General features: G+C 55.0%; 2 protein-coding genes across 19 annotated transcripts in view; one reads left to right on the plus strand and one right to left on the minus strand.

Annotated features, from left to right (window-relative positions):
• The window catches only part of TJP3 (tight junction protein 3), a 50,168-nt gene extending 41,068 nt beyond the window's left edge, over positions 1-9,100 (plus strand). For 6 of the 11 annotated variants that reach the window (XM_074025358.1, XM_074025359.1, XM_074025360.1 and 3 more), the window contains 7 exons: positions 2,276-2,371; positions 4,641-4,711; positions 5,227-5,437; positions 5,518-5,618; positions 6,372-6,659; positions 8,421-8,467; positions 8,872-9,100. In XM_074025358.1, coding sequence (XP_073881459.1) covers positions 2,276-2,371; positions 4,641-4,711; positions 5,227-5,437; positions 5,518-5,618; positions 6,372-6,659; positions 8,421-8,467; positions 8,872-8,974 — 917 coding nt within the window. In that variant the 3' untranslated portion in view covers positions 8,975-9,100. Of the gene's footprint in view, positions 1-2,275; positions 2,372-4,640; positions 4,712-5,226; positions 5,438-5,517; positions 5,619-6,371; positions 8,468-8,871 lie in introns of all 11 variants that reach the window. The other 5 variants (XR_010583402.2, XR_012428254.1, XR_012428255.1 and 2 more) reach the window with 1 other exon arrangement.
• A 95-nt stretch (positions 9,101-9,195) lies between these two features.
• Positions 9,196-20,148, minus strand: APBA3 (amyloid beta precursor protein binding family A member 3). Of its 8 annotated transcripts, XM_074025365.1 has the most exons (12): positions 20,091-20,148; positions 18,143-18,755; positions 18,015-18,054; positions 17,555-17,652; positions 12,511-12,656; positions 12,335-12,421; positions 12,079-12,240; positions 11,131-11,301; positions 10,820-11,032; positions 9,752-9,871; positions 9,509-9,649; positions 9,196-9,417 (listed from the first exon to the last, which is right to left on the minus strand). In XM_074025365.1, the coding sequence occupies exons 5-12, from the start codon at positions 12,544-12,546 to the stop codon at positions 9,346-9,348; spliced, it is 1,002 nt and encodes a 333-aa protein (XP_073881466.1). In that variant the 5' UTR covers positions 12,547-12,656; positions 17,555-17,652; positions 18,015-18,054; positions 18,143-18,755; positions 20,091-20,148; the 3' UTR covers positions 9,196-9,345. The 8 variants fall into 8 exon arrangements, with proteins under 8 accessions (XP_073881466.1, XP_045236989.2, XP_065391742.1 ...); XM_045381054.2 differs by lacking the exon at positions 17,555-17,652; XM_065535670.1 differs by having other exon boundaries at positions 18,015-18,755.
• Positions 20,149-20,279: the final 131 nt, after the last annotated feature.

A 20,279-nucleotide genomic window follows, 5' to 3' on the forward strand; every position in this document is an offset into this window, starting at 1 on the left:
AAGACAGGCCGGGCACGGTGGCTCAAGCCTGTAATCCCAGCACTTTGGGAGGCCAAGACGGGCGGATCACGAGGTCGGGAGATCGAGACCATCCTGGCTAACACGGTGAAACCCCGTCTCTACTAAAAAATACAAAAAACTAGCCGGGCGAGGTGGCGGGCGCCTGTAGTCCCAGCTACTCGGGAGGCTGAGGCAGGAGAATGGCGTGAACCCGGGAGGCAGAGCTTGCAGTGAGCTGAGATCCGTCCACTGCACTCCAGCCTGGGCGACAGAGCGAGACTCCGTCTCAAAAAAAAAAAAAAAAAGACATGTTTCTAACCACATTCTCCTTCTATCAAAAATACTTTTGCAGCTGGGTGCTATGGCTCACACCTGTAATCCCAATAGTTTGGGAGGCTGAGGCGGGTGGATCACCTGAGGTCAGGAGCTCGAGACCAGCCTGGCCCACATGGTGGAACTGCATCTCTACTAAAAATACAAAAAATTAGCCAGATGTGGTGGCAGGAGCCTGTAGTCCCCTCCCGATAGTTTGGGAGGCTGAGGGAGGAGAATTGCTTGAACCTGGGAGGCAGAGGTTGTGAGTCGAGGTCACATCACTGCACTCCAGCCTAAGCGACAAGAGCAAAACTCCATCTCAAAAAAACCAAAAATACAAAAAAACCCCCAAACTTTTGGGTTATTTTACGGGACAGAAGGAGAGAGGAAGGGGGTTCTTTCCTTAAAAATCTATTTGTGTCGGCTGGACATGGTGGCTCACACCTGTAATCCGAGCACTTTGGGAGGCTGAGGCGGGTGGATCACGAGGTCAGGAGTTGAGACCATCCTGGCTAACACAGTGAAACCCTGTCTCTACTAAAAATACAAAAAATTAGCAGAGCGTGGTGGCGGGTGCCTGTAGTCCCAGCTACTAGGGAGACTGAGGCAGAAGAATGGCATGAACCTGGGAGGTGGAGTTTGCAGTGAGCCGAGATCACGCCACTGCACTCCAGCCTGGGCGACAGAGCCAGACTCCATCTCAAAAAAATAAGTATGGCCGGGCGCGGTGGCTCACGCCTGTAATCCCAGCACTTTGGGAGGCCGAGGCGGGCGGATCACAAGGTCAGGAGATCGAGACCACGGTGAAACCCCGTCTCTACTAAAAATACAAAAAATTAGCCGGGCGCGGTTGTGGGTGCCTGTAGTCCCAGCTACTCGGGAGGCTGAGGCAGGAGAATGGCGTGAACCCGGGAGGCGGAGCTTGCAGTGAGCCGAGATCGCGCCACTGCACTCCAGCCTGGGCGACAGAGCGAGACTCCGTCTCAAAAAAAAAAAAAAAAAAAAAAAAAAAAGTAAATAGGCCAGACGTAGTGGCTCACGCCTGTAATCCCAGCACTTTGGGAGGCCAAGGTGGGCGGATCATGAGGCCAGGAGTTCGAGATCAGCCTGACCAACATTGTGAAACCCCGTCTCTACTAAAAATACAAAAATTAGCTGGGCAAGGTGGCATGTACCTGTAATCCCAGCTACTCAGGAGGCTGAGGCAGGAGAGTCGTGTGAACCTGGGAGGCAGAGGTTGCAGTGAGCCAAGATAGCGCCACTGCACTCCAGCCTGGGTGACAGAGCTAGACTCCGTCTCAAAAAAAAAAAAGTAAATAAAATGAAAGAAAGGGAGAAGGAGAAGGATTAAATTGCAAAGATCCTGGGCTGCCACTTTTCTCCCCTCAAGATGCTCTGAGACTGTTTCTTCAGTGGTAAAACGGTGTATCTGGTAGGCCAGGTGTCAACATACTTTTCCTGCAAAGGATCACACAGTAACTATTTTAGGCTTTGTGGGCTAGTCTCTGGCAGAACTACTCAGCTCTGCTCAAAGATAGCCATAGACAGGACATAAAGAAATGGCCGTCACTGTGTTTTGATAAAACTTTATTTACGAACACATGCTGTGGGCCAGATGTGGCCCTCAGGTTGTAGTCTCCTGACCAATGAGTTAGCTAGGTTCAACTGCTCAAAGAGGCCCTACAGCCAGGGAGAAAGGAAATGAAGGCTGGAGAGGGGCTTATTCCTGCCCTTGAAGGCGGAACCCAGAAATGCACCCATCAATTCTGCTTGTGTTCCATTGGCCAGTATTTGGTCACATGGCCATCCTAGCGGCAAGGGATACTGGGAGATGTAGTCTTTGGCTGGGCAGCTATGGTCCTAGCTAAATAGGCTGTTTACTATAAGGAAGTGGAGGGGTTTGTACAACACACTAGCTGTCTTTAACGGCACATTCTTTCACTGTGTCTCTGCCCCTCAGCCAGTTTCAAGCGGCCGGTGGTGATCCTGGGACCTGTGGCCGACATTGCTATGCAGAAGTTGACTGCTGAGATGCCTGACCAGTTTGAAATCGCGGGTGAGACTCCAGATCCCCTGGAAACCTCGTTGATGAATCGTTTCACGACTGGTTTTTTGTGGGGGGTGGGCGGAGAGTCAGAATAATGACGGCAAATAAGAAGCAGATGGGCCACCAGTGCCCCCTCCAATACCCAAGCCAGATAGCCTCAATCCATCTTGGCACCGTTTGTCTGGATAGAACCTCCACATCCTTCTTTTTTTTTTTTTTTTTTGAGATGGAGTCTGGCTCTGTGGCCCAGGCTGGAGTGCAGTGGCGCAATCTCGGCTCACTGCAAGCTCCGCCACCCGGGTTCATGCTATTCTCCTGCCTCAGCCTCCTGAGTAGCTGGGACTACAGGCGCCCACCACCGCGCCTGGCTAATTTTTTGTATTTTTTAGTAGAGACGGGGTTTCACCGTGTTAGCCAGGATGGTCTCCATCTCCTGACCTTGTGATCCGCTCTCCTAGGCCTCCCAAAGTACTGGGATTACAGGTGTGAGCCACCGCGCCCGGCCTACATCCTTCTTAATACAGTTCACCAGGTAGCCATTGCCAGTTGAGGCAAAGTGCCACCTGTTATTTGTTTAAGAGAAATTTATTGATCTTCTGAGACAGCAGCGAACAGGACAGGCAAGGTCCCTGGAGAAGACTCCAAATTAACAAGTATAAAAACAACTGGCACAGTGGCTCACGCCTGTAATCCCAGCACTTTGGGAGGCCGAGGCGGGCGGATCACGAGGTCAAGAGATTGAGACCATCCTGGCTAACATGGTGAAACCCCGTCTCTCCTAAAAATACAAAAATTAGCTAGGTGTGGCGGCAGGCGCCCATAGTCCCAGCTACTTGGGAGGCTGGGGCAGGAGAATTGCTTGAACCCGTGAGGCAGAGGTTGCAGTGAGCTGAGATCACGCCACTGCACTCCAGCCTGGCGACGGAGTGAGACTTCATCTCAAAAAAAAAAAAAAAAGAAAAGAAAAGAAAAACAAGATAGACTAACTAGGAGGCTGGGCGCAGTGGTCAGGAATTCGACTAGCCTGGCCAACATGGTGAAATCCCGTCTCTATTAAAAACACAAAAAATTAGCTGGATGTGGTGGCACATGCCTGTAATCTCAGCTACTCAGGAAGCTGAGGCAGGAGAATCGCTTGAACCCGAGAGGCGGAGGGTGCAGTGAGCGGAGATCACACCACTGCACTCCAGCCTGGGTGCCAGAGGGAGACTCTGTCTCAAAACAAAACACAAAAAATAGTTAAGATTGCAAATTTTGGCTGGGTGTGGTGGCTCACATTTAACTCAGCACTTTGGGAGACCAAGGTGTGAGGATGACTTGAGCCTAGGAGTTTGAGACCAGCCTGGGCAACATAGCAAAATCACATTTCTATAAAAGAAAAAAGAATTTTTTAATTAAAAAAGATGCAAATTTTACGGTTTTTTTTCTTTTTTTTGAGTCGGAGTCTTGCTCTGTTGCCCAGGCTGGAGTGCAGTGGCAGTATCTTGGCTTACTGCAACCTCCGCTCCTAGGTTCAAGTGATCCCCCTGCCTCAGCCCCCCAGTAGCTGGAATTATAGGCACGTGCCACCATGCCTGGCTAATTTTTGTATTTTTAGTAGAGATGGGGTTTTGCTGTTTGGCCAGGCTGGTCTTGAACTTTTGACCTCAGGTGATCCACCCGCCTTGGCCTCCCAAAGTGGTGGGATTACAGGCTTGAGCCACTGCACCCTGACGATTTTACGTCTTTAACCAAAACAAAAAGAGGGGATGAGGTCATGTCTCCCTCCTTGAACCCCTCCATGCCAGGCTGTGTCTCCTTCCTGAAACTTTGCACAATCCAGGAGGGCTTCCTGGAGGAAGCAGTGCTCCTCTCAGATCCTAGAAGACAGATATCGGCAAGAGTGGAGCTTCCTGTGGGGTTGTAGCCTGAGCAGAACCCTGGAGTTGGGACTGAGTTTGGGAGAGCCAGGGGTTGCAGCTCAGGTTCAGTGTCTGGCCTCTGACTGTGCGACCCTGAGCAAGTAGCCTTTTGTCTCTGAGCCTCAGTTTCCCCACCTGCCACATGGGCCAGTACCAGCCACCCACTCCTCAGGAGGACGTGAGAGCTTGAGGTCAGGAGGGGATGTGAGTGCAGTGCCTGGCACTTGGCCAACAGGAGTTGCTGCTGCTGTTAGGATTTCTCTCCAGGGCAATGGGGAGCCTGGTGGCTTCTTGAGCAGGGGAGGGGCAGGTAGGTGTGAATTTGAGGGGCCGGGGGCTGCCCTCCTGAAGCTGGTGGTCCTGTTTCCCCTCCTCAGAGACTGTGTCCAGGACGGACAGCCCCTCCAAGATCATCAAACTGGAGACTGTGCGGCTGATTGCAGAAAAAGTAAGCCGGGTCCTGCTACGGGTCCCATTTCATGGATGGGGGAAACTGAGGCCTGGGCGTCCAACTGAATGTTCTGACCTGTTCTCAGCCCACACCCCACAAGTGCAGTCTCCCATGGAGCCCCTTTCGGAGGCTTTGTGAGGCAGGAGGCCCGAGAGAGACAAGGGCTTCCCGGAGTCAAACAGCACTCAGCCCTGGGCACAGGCAGAGAAAGTTGGGGCTTTGATGCCCAAGATGCTGTGGCCTGGGCTATTACCACCACCATCCCCACCATGCTAGCCTGTGGATGTGAGAGGCTGGGGTCCACTCTGACCTCAAACTCTTCATCTTTCCATCTTTCTCTCTGTCTGCCAAGATGCTGTGCCCTAGGCTATTACCACCACCATCCCCACCATGCTAGCCTGTGGATGTGAGAGACTGGGGTCCACTCTGACCTCAGACTCTTCATCTTTCCATCTTTCTCTGTTTACCCTGCTGCAATCCCCCTCTCCCCAACCTCCGCGGGCCTGGCCCAGGACAAGCACGCGCTCCTGGATGTGACCCCCTCCGCCATCGAGCGCCTCAACTATGTGCAGTACTACCCCATCGTGGTCTTCTTCATGCCCGAGAGCCGGCCGGCCCTCAAGGCGCTGCGCCAGTGGCTGGCGCCTGCCTCCCGCCGCAGCACCCGCCGCCTCTACGCACAAGCCCAGAAGCTGCGGAAACACAGCAGCCACCTCTTCACAGGTGTGGGGCTGCGTGTCCCAGGGTAGGCGGGTGGGCCCCAGCCTGCGTCTCCCGCGCATACTAATGTCTCCTCCCTGCAGCCACCATCCCTCTGAATGGCACGAGTGACACCTGGTACCAGGAGCTCAAGGCCATCATTCGAGAGCAGCAGACGCGGCCCATCTGGACAGCGGAAGATCAGGTACTGCCGTGGTGAGGGTGGGTTGGGGACAGGGGGGCCCCACAGACCCCGTGCAGGCCCAGCTGGGGTTTGGGGCCTCTGTCGGGAGTTAGGTTTTGCTCAGGGGTCAGGATTCTGGCCAGAGTCAAGATGGGACCTGAGACAAGGGTGTTGGACTGGAACTTGGATGAGATGAGATTGGAGGAGCTGTTTTTTGTTGTTGTTTGATTTGAGATGGAGTCTCATTATGTCACCCAGGCTGGAGTGCAGTGGTGTGGTCTCAGCTTGCTGCAACCTCTGCCTCCTGGGTTCAAGTGATTCTTCTGCCTCAGCCTCCCGAGTAGCTGGGACTACAGACGAGCGCCACCACGCCCAGCTAATTTTTGTATTTTTAGCAGAGACAAGGTTTCACCATGTTGGCCAGGCTGGTCTCGAACTCCTGACCTCAGGTGATCCACCCGCCTCAGCCTCTCAAAGTGCTGGGATGACAGGCCTGAATCACTGCGCCCGGCCTGGAGGAGCTGTTTTGAGAGACGAGTCTTCTCTTGGTGCTGGAGTCAAGGTTTAGGGCTCAGCTTGGATTTGGGGGCTGAGCCTCTCAGGTGAAGGGTCAATGAATACAATTAATCCTGGAGTCAACAGTGAAGCCTCCACTGAGGCTAGAGGCTCCAGGATCGTCTCGATTTGGGACTGGAGTTTGAAGGTGGGGGCTGTCGTGGGTGGCGGCTGGGGTCCTGGCCGGGGCCAGCCGCAGCATCCACACCCACCCCACAGCTGGAAGGTTCCTTGGAGGACAACCTAGACCTCCCCCACCGCGGCCTGGCCGACAGCTCCGCTGACCTCAGCTGTGACAGCCGTGTTAACAGCGACTACGAGACAGACGGCGAGGGCGGCGCGTACACAGACGGCGAGGGCTACACGGACGGCGAGGGGGGGCCCTACACAGATATGGATGATGAGCCCCCGGCTCCAGCCCTGACCCGGTCCTCGGAGCCTGTGCAGGCAGATGAGCCTCAGAGCCCAAGGGATCATGGGAGAATCTTGGCTCATCAGGGGGCCCAGGTGCGTGGGGCATGGGGGGCAGTCCTGGGAAAGGTCTCTGGCAGGGACGCTGGCACAGAGCAGACACACACTGGGGAGCCTGTTTTCTACCAGGATGCCAACGAACCGCTTCCCTGGTCAGATCGGTTTCCGGGACTCAGACCTGGGGTAGCTAAGAGCCACGTGGCACCGAGCAACTTGCAGCCATTTTTTTTTTCTTTTTTTTTGAGACGGAGTTTCGCTTTTGTTGCCCAGGCTGGAGTGCGATGGCGCCAACTCAGCTCACCGCAACCTCCGCCTCCCGGGTTCAAGCGATTCTCATGCCTCGGCCTCCTGAGTAGCTGGGATTACAGGCATGCACCACCATGCCTGGCTAATTTTGTATTTTTAGTAGAGACAGGGTTTCTCCTTGTTGGTCAGGTTGGTCTCAAACTCCCAACCTCAGGTGATCTGCCCGCCTCAGCCCCCCAAAGTGCTGGAATTACAGGCATGAACCACTGCACCCGGCCTAATTTTTTTTTTTTTTTTGAGTTAGAGTTTCGCTCTGTCGCCCAGGCTGGAGTGCAGTGGCATGATCTCGGCTCACGCCAGCCTCGGCCTCCTGTGTTCAAGCAATTCTCCTGCCTCAGACTCCCAGGTAGCTGGGATTACAGGCGAGCACCACCATGCCCAGCTATTTTTTTTTTCTTAAGGTATTCTTAATAGAGACAGGGTTTCACCATGTTGGCCAGGCTGGTCTCCAATTCCTGACCTCAGGTGATCCACCTGGGCCTCTCAGAGTGTTGGGATTACAGGCGTGAGCCACTGCACCTGGCCTCCAGCCAACATTTTAACCTCTCTCTGCACCTGTTTCCTCATCTAGGACACAGGGTGGATGGTATCAGACTTGGTGGCACAGGGCAGTGGCAAGCACTCAATGTACTCAGCCCAAGTCTTGGCACATAGTAGTTGCGTGTTTTTTTGAACTTGCCCTAACTTACCTAATTTATGTATTTTACTTTTTCAATTTTAGAGATAGGGTCTTGCCCTGCTGCCCAGGCTGGAGTGCAGTGGTGCAATTATAGTTCATAGCAGCCTCCAGTTCCTGAGCTAAAGGGATCCTCTCACCTCAGCCTCCCGAGTAGCTGGGACCACAAGCACGCACCATCACCCATGCCCAGCTAATTTTTTTCACTTTTTGCAGAGATGTGGTCTTGCTATGTTGCCCAGGCTGGTCTCTTAACTCCTGGGCTCAAGTGATCCTCCTGCCTTGGCATCCCAAAGTGCTGGGATTACAGGCGTGAACCACGGCACCCAGCTGTAGTTGGGTGTTTAACAAAGGTGTATGTAGCTCTTAGTGTATATGCCTCAGCATCTTCTTCCACACCCTCTCTGGGTCAATGTAAAAATCTATGAATCGATGACATCTCTGATTAGAATGATTTTCCTAGGGTTGTGCAGTACCCAACCTGTTCAACTGTCCATGGCGGCCGCATATGGAGCAGCCACTATACTAAGTCTTTTACATACATGAACTCATGGCAGTGGCCCTATGAGGACCTGCACAGATAAGAAACGCAATTCCCCTTTTGCTGACAGGCTAGGAGGTCTCAGCTAAGGCCTTCCCCTATCCCAGCCTGTTTTCTCATTTATATTTGGGGATGACCTGCAGACTTGTCATGGGGTTAGCAATTGGGCAGCATGGCCCCGGCCAACGTGGGGGATGGGATGGACGTGGTTATTGATCTCGACTTACCATGCTCTGGGGGGAATTTTGAAGCTCCTCTCTCCCTCTCCTCCAAGGTGGACAGCAGCCATCCCCAGGGTCAGTGGCGACAGGACAGTGTGCGGTAAGAACCACATATTCCAGACTGGGGGCCCCCTCAACCCTTCCCTTGGGACTCAGACTCTGGGGTTAATAAAGAGATCTATATCCAAGCTATGCCTTCATGTGCCCCTAGCCTAGTTGGGAAGACAGAGCCTGCCAAAGCCTCTCTAAGCCCCATATAATCATGGCCAAGGGAGTAGGAATCCACTTCCTGGGAGAGCTAGGAAGGCTTCTTGAAGGGCAGGACATTGAAGCTGGGGCTTTGAGGGATGCATAGGAGTTTGTTAACAAGGCGCTACCCATGAATGCCCAGATGTGCTTATCTCTGCCCACACCCACTGTGCCTAGCACAGTCAGCCTCAGTTTACAGTGGGAAAGCTCACACGCTCCCCACCCACAGCATCTATTCTATTTCCTGATCCCCAGAACCTATGAACGGGAAGCCCTGAAGAAAAAGTTTACACGAGTCCGCGATGCGGAGTCCTCCGATGAAGAAGGCTACGACTGGGGTCCGGCCACTGACCTGTGACCTCTCCCAGGCTGCCAGCTGGTCCGTCCTCCTTCTCCCTCCCTGGGACTGGGACTCAGTTTCCCATACAGAACCCGCAACCCCACCTCCCTCCACCTGGTCTTTAATAAACAGAGTATTTTCACAGCACCGGCTTCTAGTGGCTTCCGGGAAGGATAAGGTGGTGAGAGGGCCAATCCCCGGGCTCACCTTCCTCGGTCTCGTAGACCCTGATCCGAGACTTTGCCGCTTGCATAAGCTTTTACTGTTTTTATATCAGGAAATCATACAGGACCAAGAACCGCTGGGGTCCTGGCCAGCCAAGGCAGGCCCAGGATGGGGCTCCGGGGCCATGGAGGCGAAGGCACAGTGGCAGGCAAGGGACATGGTGGTCACAGGTACACGGGCTGCTCCTGGCCTGTGAGGAGGCGGTATGTGGCGGCTGGCATCGTCTTGATATGTACCTGGGGAGTGGAGGCAGAATGGGGTTCAGGGCAGGCCTGGGCTTGCCAGGGACGTGGGGGCGCCCCTGGCCACCACCCACCACCTGCACACCTCGCCGTAGGCCTCGGTGAGCAGCTCGATGATGCGGGCGTGTGGCGTGGCCACCACGCTCTGCCCATTGATCTCAATGATGCGGTGGCCCACACGGATGCCCCCGCGCTCGGCGATGCCGCCGCGGAGAAGGCTGCAGATCTGGGGGAGGAAAGCGGGGAATGGGAAAGAGGTGGGGGCTGCTCAGGGGCCGTGCTCAGGGCCGCCCTCCTCCCCACCTCGGGCCAGGGGCCGGGGCCTCACGATGCCGTCCTCCACGCAGAAGCCCAGTTGCTCGCGAGTGTGGGGCCGGTGGATGATGGCGGTGGTGACGGGCGGGCAGTGGACGATGCTGAGTGTCACCGACGTCTGCGACTTCGTCTCCTGCAGGGCGGGGGCCGTTGGCCTCACTCAGCTGCCGGACAGCCTGGCAGCCTGTAGCCCCCTCTGGGCCTCAGTTTACCCTCTCATAAACCAGAGACCTGAAGTGCAGGGGCTCAATTCTGGGAGACCCCTCAGATGTGGTGGAGAACAGACTCGGGCCCGGTGGGCTTGGGGTCGAAGCTGTGTGACCTGAGCCATATCACTTCCTTATGGCCAAAAGCCAAGCCGACAGCCGGGCTCTCCAGGCAGGCTGCAAACGTCTGTAAGAGGCTGCACGGACTGTGGCCTCATCCCTCTGACGGGGGCAGGTCCCTCCCTATCTCTGGGCCTCAGTTTCCCCATCTGAACAACAAAGGTTAAGACTCAAAAACATGGCCAGGTGCAGTGGCTCACGCCTGTAATCCCAGCACTGTGGGATTAGGCAGGTGGGTCACTTAAGGGCAGGAGTTCAAGACCAGCCTGGCCAACATAGTGAGACCCCATCTCTACAAAAAGTAAAACAATTAGCTTGGCATGGTGGTGCACACCCGTGGTCCCAGCTACTCGGGAGGCTGAGGCAGGAGAACTGCTTGAGCCCAGGAGGTCAAGGCTACAGTGAGCCGCAGATGCACCACTGCCCCCCAGCCTGGGCAAGAGAGTAAGACCTTGTCTCAAAGAAACAAACTCCCCTAGAAATCAGCTGTCTCTTGTTAGACAGTGAGCCGCCCAGCCCTGGCGCTGGGCCACCCGCATTTCCATCCTGGCTCTGGTTCTAGGGAGGTGCCCTGGACAAGCGGCCTCCCTTCTCCAGGCCTCAGTTTCCCCAAGGGCACACGAGTGGGCAGGACTTAAAGGTTAGACTTTGTCCCTCCCGGCTGGCCTGGAGAGACCTGGCCAGGGAAGAGACCTCTCTGGGACTCAGTTCCCCTTCTCGGGAGTGTGGGGGCCCCGCCACCCCAGGAAACTCACGCGGACGGCGGCCTGGCACGCGGCCAGAGGCAGCCCCACCAGGCTGGTCCCATTGATGGCGGTCAGGCGGTCCCCGATGCTGAGGGCTCCCGAGCGCTCAGCGGGCCCCCCGTGCAGCAGGTTGGCGATGACGGCTGTGGGCAGCAGGGAGCCCCAGCCCGACTCCACCAGGGCCACGCCCAGGCCCTCCCCTCGCCGCTTCTCGAGGAGCACCTGGGACAGAAAGGGGATGCGGAGGCTGCTTGGCAGGGCCTGGTGCAGGTGCACAGGGGGGCAGGGGCCAGGCGGGGGCTGCCCGGCGCCTCACTCACCTCCCGGCAGTTGTCGCTGTTGGAGAAGTGGTCCAGGTCCCCGTTGTGGAGGTGCCCGGGGCCTGGGCTCGGCTGCACGCCCACCTGGCTGGGGTCGATGCCGCTTTCCCGCAGGAACTGGCTGTAGGCGGCGGCGAAGGCCTGGCCGATGGCCTGGGCGATGAGCTGGGCCTGCGAGGAGGGGCGGCGCGTCCCTGGGGTGTCCCACCCACCTCCTCCAGGTCCCCGAAGTCCCCAGGGTCCTCAGAGCTGAGCCCTCCTGTCCCTGCCTGGGGTGAGAGTCCCAGGACACAGCCGCCTGCCCTGGGGCTTCGGGGGAGGTGGAGAGACAGCCGTATCTTGGGGAATCTACAGGGAGAAGGAAGGGTAGGGGCAGCCCTGGGCTGGGGCGACGATGAGGGAGGCAGCTCCCTGAGCATGGGCTGTGGGAAAAGCTACCAGAGACCCAGCCAGGGGGCCGGGGGCCTGATGGGTGGCAGGGACAGCCCAGGAGTGGGCGAGGTTTCAGGGAGACAGCTGAGGGTCTTGGAGGCTTATGAGAGGATGGGCGCGGTAGCTCACGCCTGTAATCCCAGCACTTTGGGAGGCCGAGGTGGGTGGATCACTCGAGCCCAGGAGTTTGAGACTCTATGTTCACCTGGGCAACAGAGCGAGACCCTGTCTCTATCAAAAATCCAAAAATGAGCCAGGCATGGTGACACCCTGTGGTCCCAGCTACTAGGGGAGCTGAAGTGGGAGGATCGCTTGAGCCTGGTAGGGGGCAGAAGCTGCAGTGAACTACAATCGTCCCACTGCACTCCAGCCTGGGTGACAGGGAGACCCTGTCCCAAAAAAAGAATTAAAAAAATAAGCTTATGGGAGGGAGGCTAAACGCGTGGCCCAGCAAGGCGGGTAACAGTTGCCGTGAGGAGGGCCTCAGAAGGGTGGCCCCACGCCCTGGCTGCTCACGTCCTCCGCGTGGAACACGTGGCAGAGCATCTTGTACAGGCGACGGCCGTGGTCCTGGGGGGCCGGCCTCTGCGCCAGCCGCCGCCGCGCCATCAGCACCAGCACGCAGCCGATGTCGGCTATGTAGGAGATAGTATGCAGGGCGTGGTCCATCATGGCCTCCTGGGGGCGGGAGAGGCAGCCTGGGTGGGCTGGGGGGCCCTGCCAGGCTCGATCACCCCACCCGCATCCCTGGGGCCAGGTCCCTGCCCCGTACCTGGGAATCCGCTGTCAAGACCTTGATCCTCTTGGTGGAGACGAACAGGTCCACCTCCGTCATGGGCTGGGTCTCCCCGTCGGGGGCCTGTGGGGGGCGGCGTGGGAGGTGGAGGCTCCCACAGACCCAACCCGCAGCCCACCCGCCTGCCCACCCGCCCCCGGCCGCCCCCTCACCTTGACGCGGTCCATGGCCTCCCGGGCCTGAGCCATGCGTGTGCTGGTGGGCGGGTTCCGTTCTGATACCAGCTGGGTGGAACCCAGGTACCTGGCCCCAAATATGACACCATCCAGGAGGTCTTCATGGTCACAGGGACCGGGCACTGAGGGCGACAGCGGAGAGGGTCGGCCCTCAGGGGCCCACTCCCACGGGCTCTGCCCCAGGGCTGTGCTCTCCGAGATGGTCGGAAGACACAGTGTTCTAGCTGGTGGTTGAGCACTCTCCAGCCAGGAAGCACAGCCCACTGTTCTAGAACCATCCAAGCAGCCTGGCCCTCACAGGTCTAGAACCCTCTGTCCATCCTGCAAGGACTCGCATGCGGGAAAGCCAGTGAGTCCAGGCCATGGCTGGATTCAAAGCCAGATCTAGCACCCACAGATACCTTCACCCCGTGTCCCCAGAATTCCAGGATCGCGCCAGAACCAGACAGTCCCACTCCTACATTTTTTGAGACACAGTCTCGCTGTCGCCCAGGCTGGAGCTCAGTGGTGTGATCTCAGCTCACTGCAACCTCTGCTTCCCAGGTTCAAGTGATTCTCCTGCCTCAGCCTCATGAGTAGCTGGGATTACAGGCGCCCGCCACCACGCCTGGCTAATTTTTGTATTTTTAGTAGAGACGAGGTTTCGCCATGTTGGCCAGGCTGGTCTCAAACTCCTGACCTCAAGTGATCCACCCGCCTTGGCCTCCTAAAGTGCTGGGATGATAGGCGTGAACCACCGCGCCCCACCCCCACTCCTATTTCTAAACCTCCACAACATTCTAGAACCACAGTGGACCTCTGCTTCTCGGTTCTGGAGTTCCCTCAATCAATCTAGAACTGGCCCGCATTGCCCACTGTTCTAGAACTGTCTCCAGTCAGCCCAGGATAGCAGTCAGCTCTGTGCCTGGGTTGTAGAACTGCCCAGAAGAGAGAGAGAACTGGCTGCCTGTCTAAAAAATTCCCATACTGTCCAGAACCACAGTTGGTTCTGACCCTTGATTCTAGAACTCTCTGACAGGTCTCATAACAATTCTGTCAGGAGTTCTAGAAACTTATTATCCCTCTAGAATCAGACTTCTCCGTGATTCCAGAACATCTTAATCACAACGGTGTCAGGCAGCTCTCCCTGTGGTTCTAGAATCTCCTTCAGTAGTTCACACCTTTGGCTACACCAGTGATTCTAAGAATTACCTGACCAGTCGAGGAACAAACAATTGTGTTCCAGGAGAATTCCAGAACAGTTCTAGAATACTCCCAACCCAGCCCAGAACTACATAAAGCTTTACTCCTGGCCAGGCGCGGTAGCTCACGCCTGTCATTCCAGCACTTTGGGAGGCCGAGATAGGTGGATCACCTGAGGTCAGGAGTTCGAGACCAGCCTGGCCAACATGACGAAACCCTGTCTCTACTAAAAATACAAAAATTAGCTGGGCGTGGTGGCACATGCCTGTAATCCCGGCTACTCGAAAGCTGAGGTGGGAGAATCACTTGAACCCAGGAGGTGGAGGTTGCAGTGAGCCGAGAGAGCGTGCCACTGCACACCAGCCTGGGCGACAGGGCAAGATTCCGTCTCCAAAAACAAAAAGGGGGAAAAAAGAAGCTTGACTCCCATGGTTCTAGAATTCCCTGAGCTACCTAAAGCCAGACAGCTCTGCCGGTGGCTCTAGAATATTCTAAGTAGTAACTACTGCTCTTTGGTTTAGAACCACAGGCGTAGGGCCCAGTTCTGGACACCCCTCAGTGAAATTCATCCTACACCACAGTCGGTTCTGGCCACTGTCATGATTTCATGATCTAAACATTCTGGAACAAGAGCTCCACTCTGGGGTTCTACAGATGCACCATTCAGTGTGTAGCACCAAGCACATGTACCTGTCACAGACTTGAAATGTGGCTTGTCTGAATAGAGACGTAAATAGAAAATATACACTAGATATTGAAGATTAGCATGCAGAAAAGTAATTTAAGGCCAGGCGTGGTGGTTCACGCCTGTAATCCCAACACTTTGGGAGGCCAAGGCGGGCAGATCACCTGAGGTCAGGAGTTTGAGACCATCCTGGCCAACATGGTGAAACCCTGTCTCTACTAAAAATACCAAAATTAGCCAGGCATGGTGGTGGGTGCCTATAATCCCAGCTACTCGGGAGGCTGAGGAAGGAGAATCACTTAAACCCGGGAGGCAGAGGTTGCAGTAAGCCGAGATTGCGCCACTGCACTCCAGCCTGGGCAACAGGATGAGACCGTGTCTCAAAAAAATAAAAAAGTAATTTAAAAATATTGATTATATGTGGAAATAATATTTTAAATATGTTAGCTTAATTAAAATGTTATTAAAGTTAATTTCTTAGCCAGATATGGTGGCATATGCCTATAGTCCCAGCTACTCAGGAGGCTGAGGTGAGAGAATCGCTTGAACCTGGGAGACAGAGGCTGCGGTGAGCTGAGACTGAGCCACTGCACTCCAGCCTGGGTGACACAGCGAGACTCCGTCTCAGTTAAAAACAAAAAAAAAAGTTACTTCACCTGTTTTTAATTTTTTAATGTGGATAACTATAAAATTTTAAATCATATATGGCTCACATTATATTTCCATCATTCCATCTAGAACTTTCTGATTACACTATAATTGGACAGCTCTGCCCACGGTTCTAGAACACCAGATAACTATTCCCTTCATGGTTCTGGAATTTTCCAGTCTTGAGTAGAAGCAGATGGCTCTGTTCACCAATTCTGAGCATATTCTCATCAGCCCAGACTCCTTGAACCTAGAAACACAGACAAAACGCCAAGCCCGGGAACTCCCAAGGCGTCGCAGCTCTGCTCATGATTCTAGAACCTTCTTAGAGCTATAGGTTCAAACCAGTTCTTCTCTCTACAACCACAGAACTGCTTTTTTTTTTTTGAGACACGGTCTCCCTGTGTCACCCAGGGTGGAATGCAGAGGCACAATCTTGGCTCACTGCAGCCTCAAGTGATCGTCCCACCTCAGCCTCCCAAGTAGCTGGGATTACAGACCCATGCCATGCGCCCGGCTAATTTTGGGCGGGGGGTGGGATTTTATTTTTGTAGAGACAGGGTTTTGCTGTGTTGCCCAGGCTGTTCTCCAACTCCTGGGCTCAAGCAATCCTCCCACATCAGCCTCCCAAATAGCTGGGATTACAGACCCATGCCATATGCCCAGCTAATTTTTGGAGGGATTTTAGTTTTGTAGAGACAGGGTGTTGCTGTGTTGCCCAGGCTGGTCTTGAACTCCTGGGCTCAATCAATCCTCCCATTCTGGCCTCCCAAAGTGCTGGGATTACAGATGTGAGCCACCCTTCCTGGCCAGAACTTACTATCTGACCTATATTCTTAGGAAAGTCTAGAACACAGGCTGGGAGCGGCGGCTCACACCTGTAATCCCAGCATTTTGGGAAGCCGAGGTAGGTGGATCACAAGGTCAGGAGTTCGAGACCAGACTGACCGAGATGGTGAAACCCCATCTCTACTAAAAATACAAAAATTAGCTGGGCATGGTGGCGGACGCCTGTAATCTCAGCTACTCAGGAGGCTGAAGTAGGAGAATCATTTGAACCTGGGCGGCAGAGGCTGCAGTGAGCCGAGAGTGCGTCACTGAAAAAAAAGTCTAGAACATTCCAGAGGGCCAGAAATTGTTCTTCCCATGCTTTTAGGGCAGCGATTGGCAAACATTTTCTGTAAAGGGCCAAAGGGTAAATATTTTCAGCCCTGTAGGTCACAAGGTCTCTGCTACAGCTACTCAGCTCAGCCATTCTAACAGCAGAGCAGTCATGGACAACACATGAATGACCAAGCATGATGTGTACCAATAAAACTTTATTTATGTACACTGAAATTTGTTACTATTATTATTATTTTTTGAGACGGAGTCTCACGCTATTGCCCAGGTTGTAGTGCAATGGCGCAATCTCGGCTCAGTGCAGCCTCCACCTCCCAGGTTCATGCGATTCTCCTGCCTCAGCCTCCCGAGTCGCTGGGATTACGGGCACGCACCACCACGCCTGGCTAATTTTTGCATTTTTAGTAGAGACAGGGTTTCACCAATGTTGGCCAGGCTGGTCTCAAACTCCTGACCTCGTGATCCGCCTGCCTCGACCTCCCAAAGTGCTGGGATTATAGGCATGAGCCACCATGCCTGGCTTATGCACACTAAAATTTGAATTGCATTTTTTTATTTTTGAGACAAGGTCTCGCTCTGTTGCTTTGGCTGCGTAGTGCATTGGCATGATCTCGGCTCACCGCAGTCTCAACTCCCTGGGCTCAAGAACTTCTTTCACCTCAGCCTCCTGAGTAGCTGGGACTACAGGCATGCACTGCCACGCCTGGCTAATTTTAAACAGTTTTTGTAGAGATGGAGTCTTGCTATGTTGCCCCAGCTGGTCTCCAACTCCTGGGCTCAAGCAATCCTCCTGCCTCAGCCTCCCAAAGAGCCGGGATTACAGGTGTGAGCCACCATATCCAGCCTAGTATATCATTTTCATGTGAAGAAACAGTATTCCTCAGCCCGGTGCAGTGGCTCACGCTTGTAATCCCAGCACTTTGGGAGGCCAAGGCGGCCGAATCACTTGAGGTCCAGAGTTTGAGACCAGCCTGGCCAACACAATGAAACCCCAACTCTACTAAAAACACACAAATTAGCTGGGCGTGGTGGCAGGTGCCTGTAATCCCAGCTACTCGGGAGGCTGAGGCAGAAAAATTGCTTGAACCCAGGAGGCGGAGGTTGCAGTGAGCCAGGATCGTACCACTGCACTCCAGCCTGGGCGACAGACTCTGACTCAAAAAAAAAAAAAAAAAAAGAAAGAAATAGTATTCTTCTTTCAATTAAAAATGCAAAGGCCACCCGGGCACAGTGGCTCATGCCTGTAATCCCAGCACTCTGGGAGGCCAAGGCAGGCAGATCGCTTGAGCTCAGGAGTTTGAAACCAGCTTGGGCAACATGGTGAAACCCCATCTCGACCCAAATAAATACAAAATAAAATTAGCTGGGCATGGTGGCATGCACCTGTAGTCTCAGCTATTTGGGAAACTGTGGTGGGAGGATCGCTTGAACCTGGGAGATGGAGGTTGCAGTGAGCTGAGATCAAGCCACCGCACTCCAGCCTGGAAAACAGAAGTCATCAAAAAAAAAGTTAAAAGAAAAACACACACAAAAACCATCTTTAACTAAAGACCTATGTGAGCAGGCAGTGAGCTGGGTCTGGCCCGACGATGATGATTTACCAAGCCCGGCTCTAGAAGCGAGTGCTGCCAGTGGCCAAAGCTGCCCCACAGCCCCCTTCTCACTCTACCCCGTTCTCAAGACTGGCTCTCCTCTCCCTGGCCAGCCAGGATCTGCTCGAAACCACCCTCAGAGCCTCCTGAGAACCTCATCCTTCCTGGCAAACTGTTGCCAGACTTTGGAAGCCTGATTCTGGCTGTCTAGGGGCCTTAGTGCCTGAGGCTAGGGTGGGCGGGACACTCACCCTCCTGGGGGGCAGGGTAGGAAGCCAGGGTCTCGGGGCTCTGGAAGAAGACAGAGGAGGGGCAGGACTGAGTCCCCCTGCTTGGTTCCAGGCAGTCCAGGACACCTGGAGGGTGGGGCGGGCACTACCTGGGCACCAGCGGGTGGCTCTTCAGGTGCGACTAGAGGCACCGTCTCCAGCCAGGGTTCCGGGGAACTGCTTGAGCTCCTGCTGCCCCCCTGCTCAGCAGAGGCCCCCTCCACCCATTCTGGGGAGTCAGAATCCTCATCTGGGTCCTCAGGGGGCTGCAACAGTCGGGGGGCAGGCTCTAGAGGCTCTTCAGGACCAGGCTGGGAAGGTGAGCATTCCTCGCAGTGCAAGAGGCTCAGCAGGTCATCCCGGCCAGCTTCAGCAGACAGCAGCCCGTGGGCGTCGGCGATCTCCTGGGAGGCCAGGCCGTGGCCTGTGGCAATGTGTAGGGGACAGGGGGTTCCATCTGGGGATGGGCCTACCAGATCACCCGGCAGAGCTTCAAACTGCTGCACCAGCTCCTGAATGCTTGACTCATCAAGTTCCATCCGACTCAGGCTGCCGGGGCCTCCTGGCACAGGGTCCCACTGGCTGTGAGGGGTGAGGTCCTCAGAGGGCACAAGAATGTCCCTAGGCTCCTCCAAGTCCATGGCTGGAAGCCCCGAAGAGGATCGGGAAATTGTGGGGAAGTCCATGCCTGGACTCCAGGCTTAGGCTAGCATCTTCAAGCAGCTGAAAGACAGACAGTCAGCGCTGAGGTTCCACCCGGGTACAGTGGTTCATGCCTGTAATCCCAGCACTTTGGGAGGCCAAGAAGGGCTGACTGAACCCAGGAGTTCAAGATCAGCCTGGGCAACAGAACAAGACCCTATCTCTACAAAAAATACAAAAAAAATTAAGGCCGGGCACAGTGGCTCATGCCTGTAATCCCAGCACCTTGGGAGGCCAAGGCGGATGGATCACAAGGAGTTCGAGACCAGCCTGACCAACATGGTGAAATTCCGTCTCTACTAAAAATACAAAAAATTAGCCAGGTGTGGTGGCGGACGTCTGTAATCCCAGCTACTCAAGAGGCTGAGGCAAGAGAATTGCTTGAACCCAGGAGGTGAAGGTTGCAGTGAGCTGAGATCGCGCCATTGCACTCCAGGTTGGGCGACAGAGCGAGACTCTGTCTCCAAAAAAAAAAAAAAAAAAATTAGCTAGGGGTGGTGGTGTATGCCCGTAGTCCCAGCTACTTGAGAGGCTGAGGTGGGAGGATCACTTGAGCCAGGGGAGGCAGAGGCTGCAGTGAGCCTTGATTGTGCCACTGCACTCCAGTCTGGGCGACAGAGTGAGGCCCTGTCTTAAAAAAACAAAAAACCCAAAAACCATAAAACCTGAGGTTTCCTGGGTGCCTATCCGGTGCTAGGCTCTAGCGGGTACTGTTCACACAGGGTACGTAATTTAATCCCCGACAACCCTTACAAGGAGTTAGGATTCCCATTTTACAGATGAAGAAACTGAGGCGCAGAATGGGGAGGTGTGAGGCAGTGGCTTCCCGAGCCCCTGTATATGTCATCCCAGACCTCTCCCAACTAATGACGTCTGCTCACTCCAGCCCTGGTTCTTCCAAGTCCTCCTCCCTCGAGACGCGGAACCCACAATGGAGACCCAGACCTCACACCCTAACTCTACAGACTCGTCAGAAGCAGGTCCCCAAGACCCCAGACCCAAGACCTCAGTCCCATGACCTCAACCCCCAATACCTCCATCCAGAACTTTAGACCCAGGACCCTGGACTTAATACCAGAGACCCAAGACGCCATAAAGCAGACCCGAGTCTCCAAATCTCCAATGTTACCCCAAGATCGACTCCAGACTGAGACCCCGACTTCAGGACCCAGCCCCAAGCCCAGACTCCAGTCCGCCCTCAGACCGAAGACCTCAAGCGCCGACTCAGACCCCACTCTGCACCTCGAGGACACTCACTTCCCAAATCGAGGCCGCCTCAGCCCCGCGCAGCCTCCAGGACCCCGCGCCCCCAGTACGACCCCGACATAGCCTAGACCGCGCCCCCAGAAGACGCACCTCGGAGATTCCCGGTCCCAGCGCTGGCTCCTCCATCCGCACAGCGCCCTGGCCCACTGAGCATGCGCGGCCTCGCGATGCCTGCTGGGAAATGTAGTTCTCTCAGCCTGCCTCGCCACGAAGGGGCGCTGGGACTCCTGGAGGTGTTGGAGCCGGGGTTCGAATCCCATGCTTCCCTGCCCGCAGGCA

This window comes from Macaca fascicularis, chromosome 19, assembly GCF_037993035.2.
Source record: "Macaca fascicularis isolate 582-1 chromosome 19, T2T-MFA8v1.1".
NCBI classification, from domain to species: domain Eukaryota; kingdom Metazoa; phylum Chordata; class Mammalia; order Primates; family Cercopithecidae; genus Macaca; species Macaca fascicularis.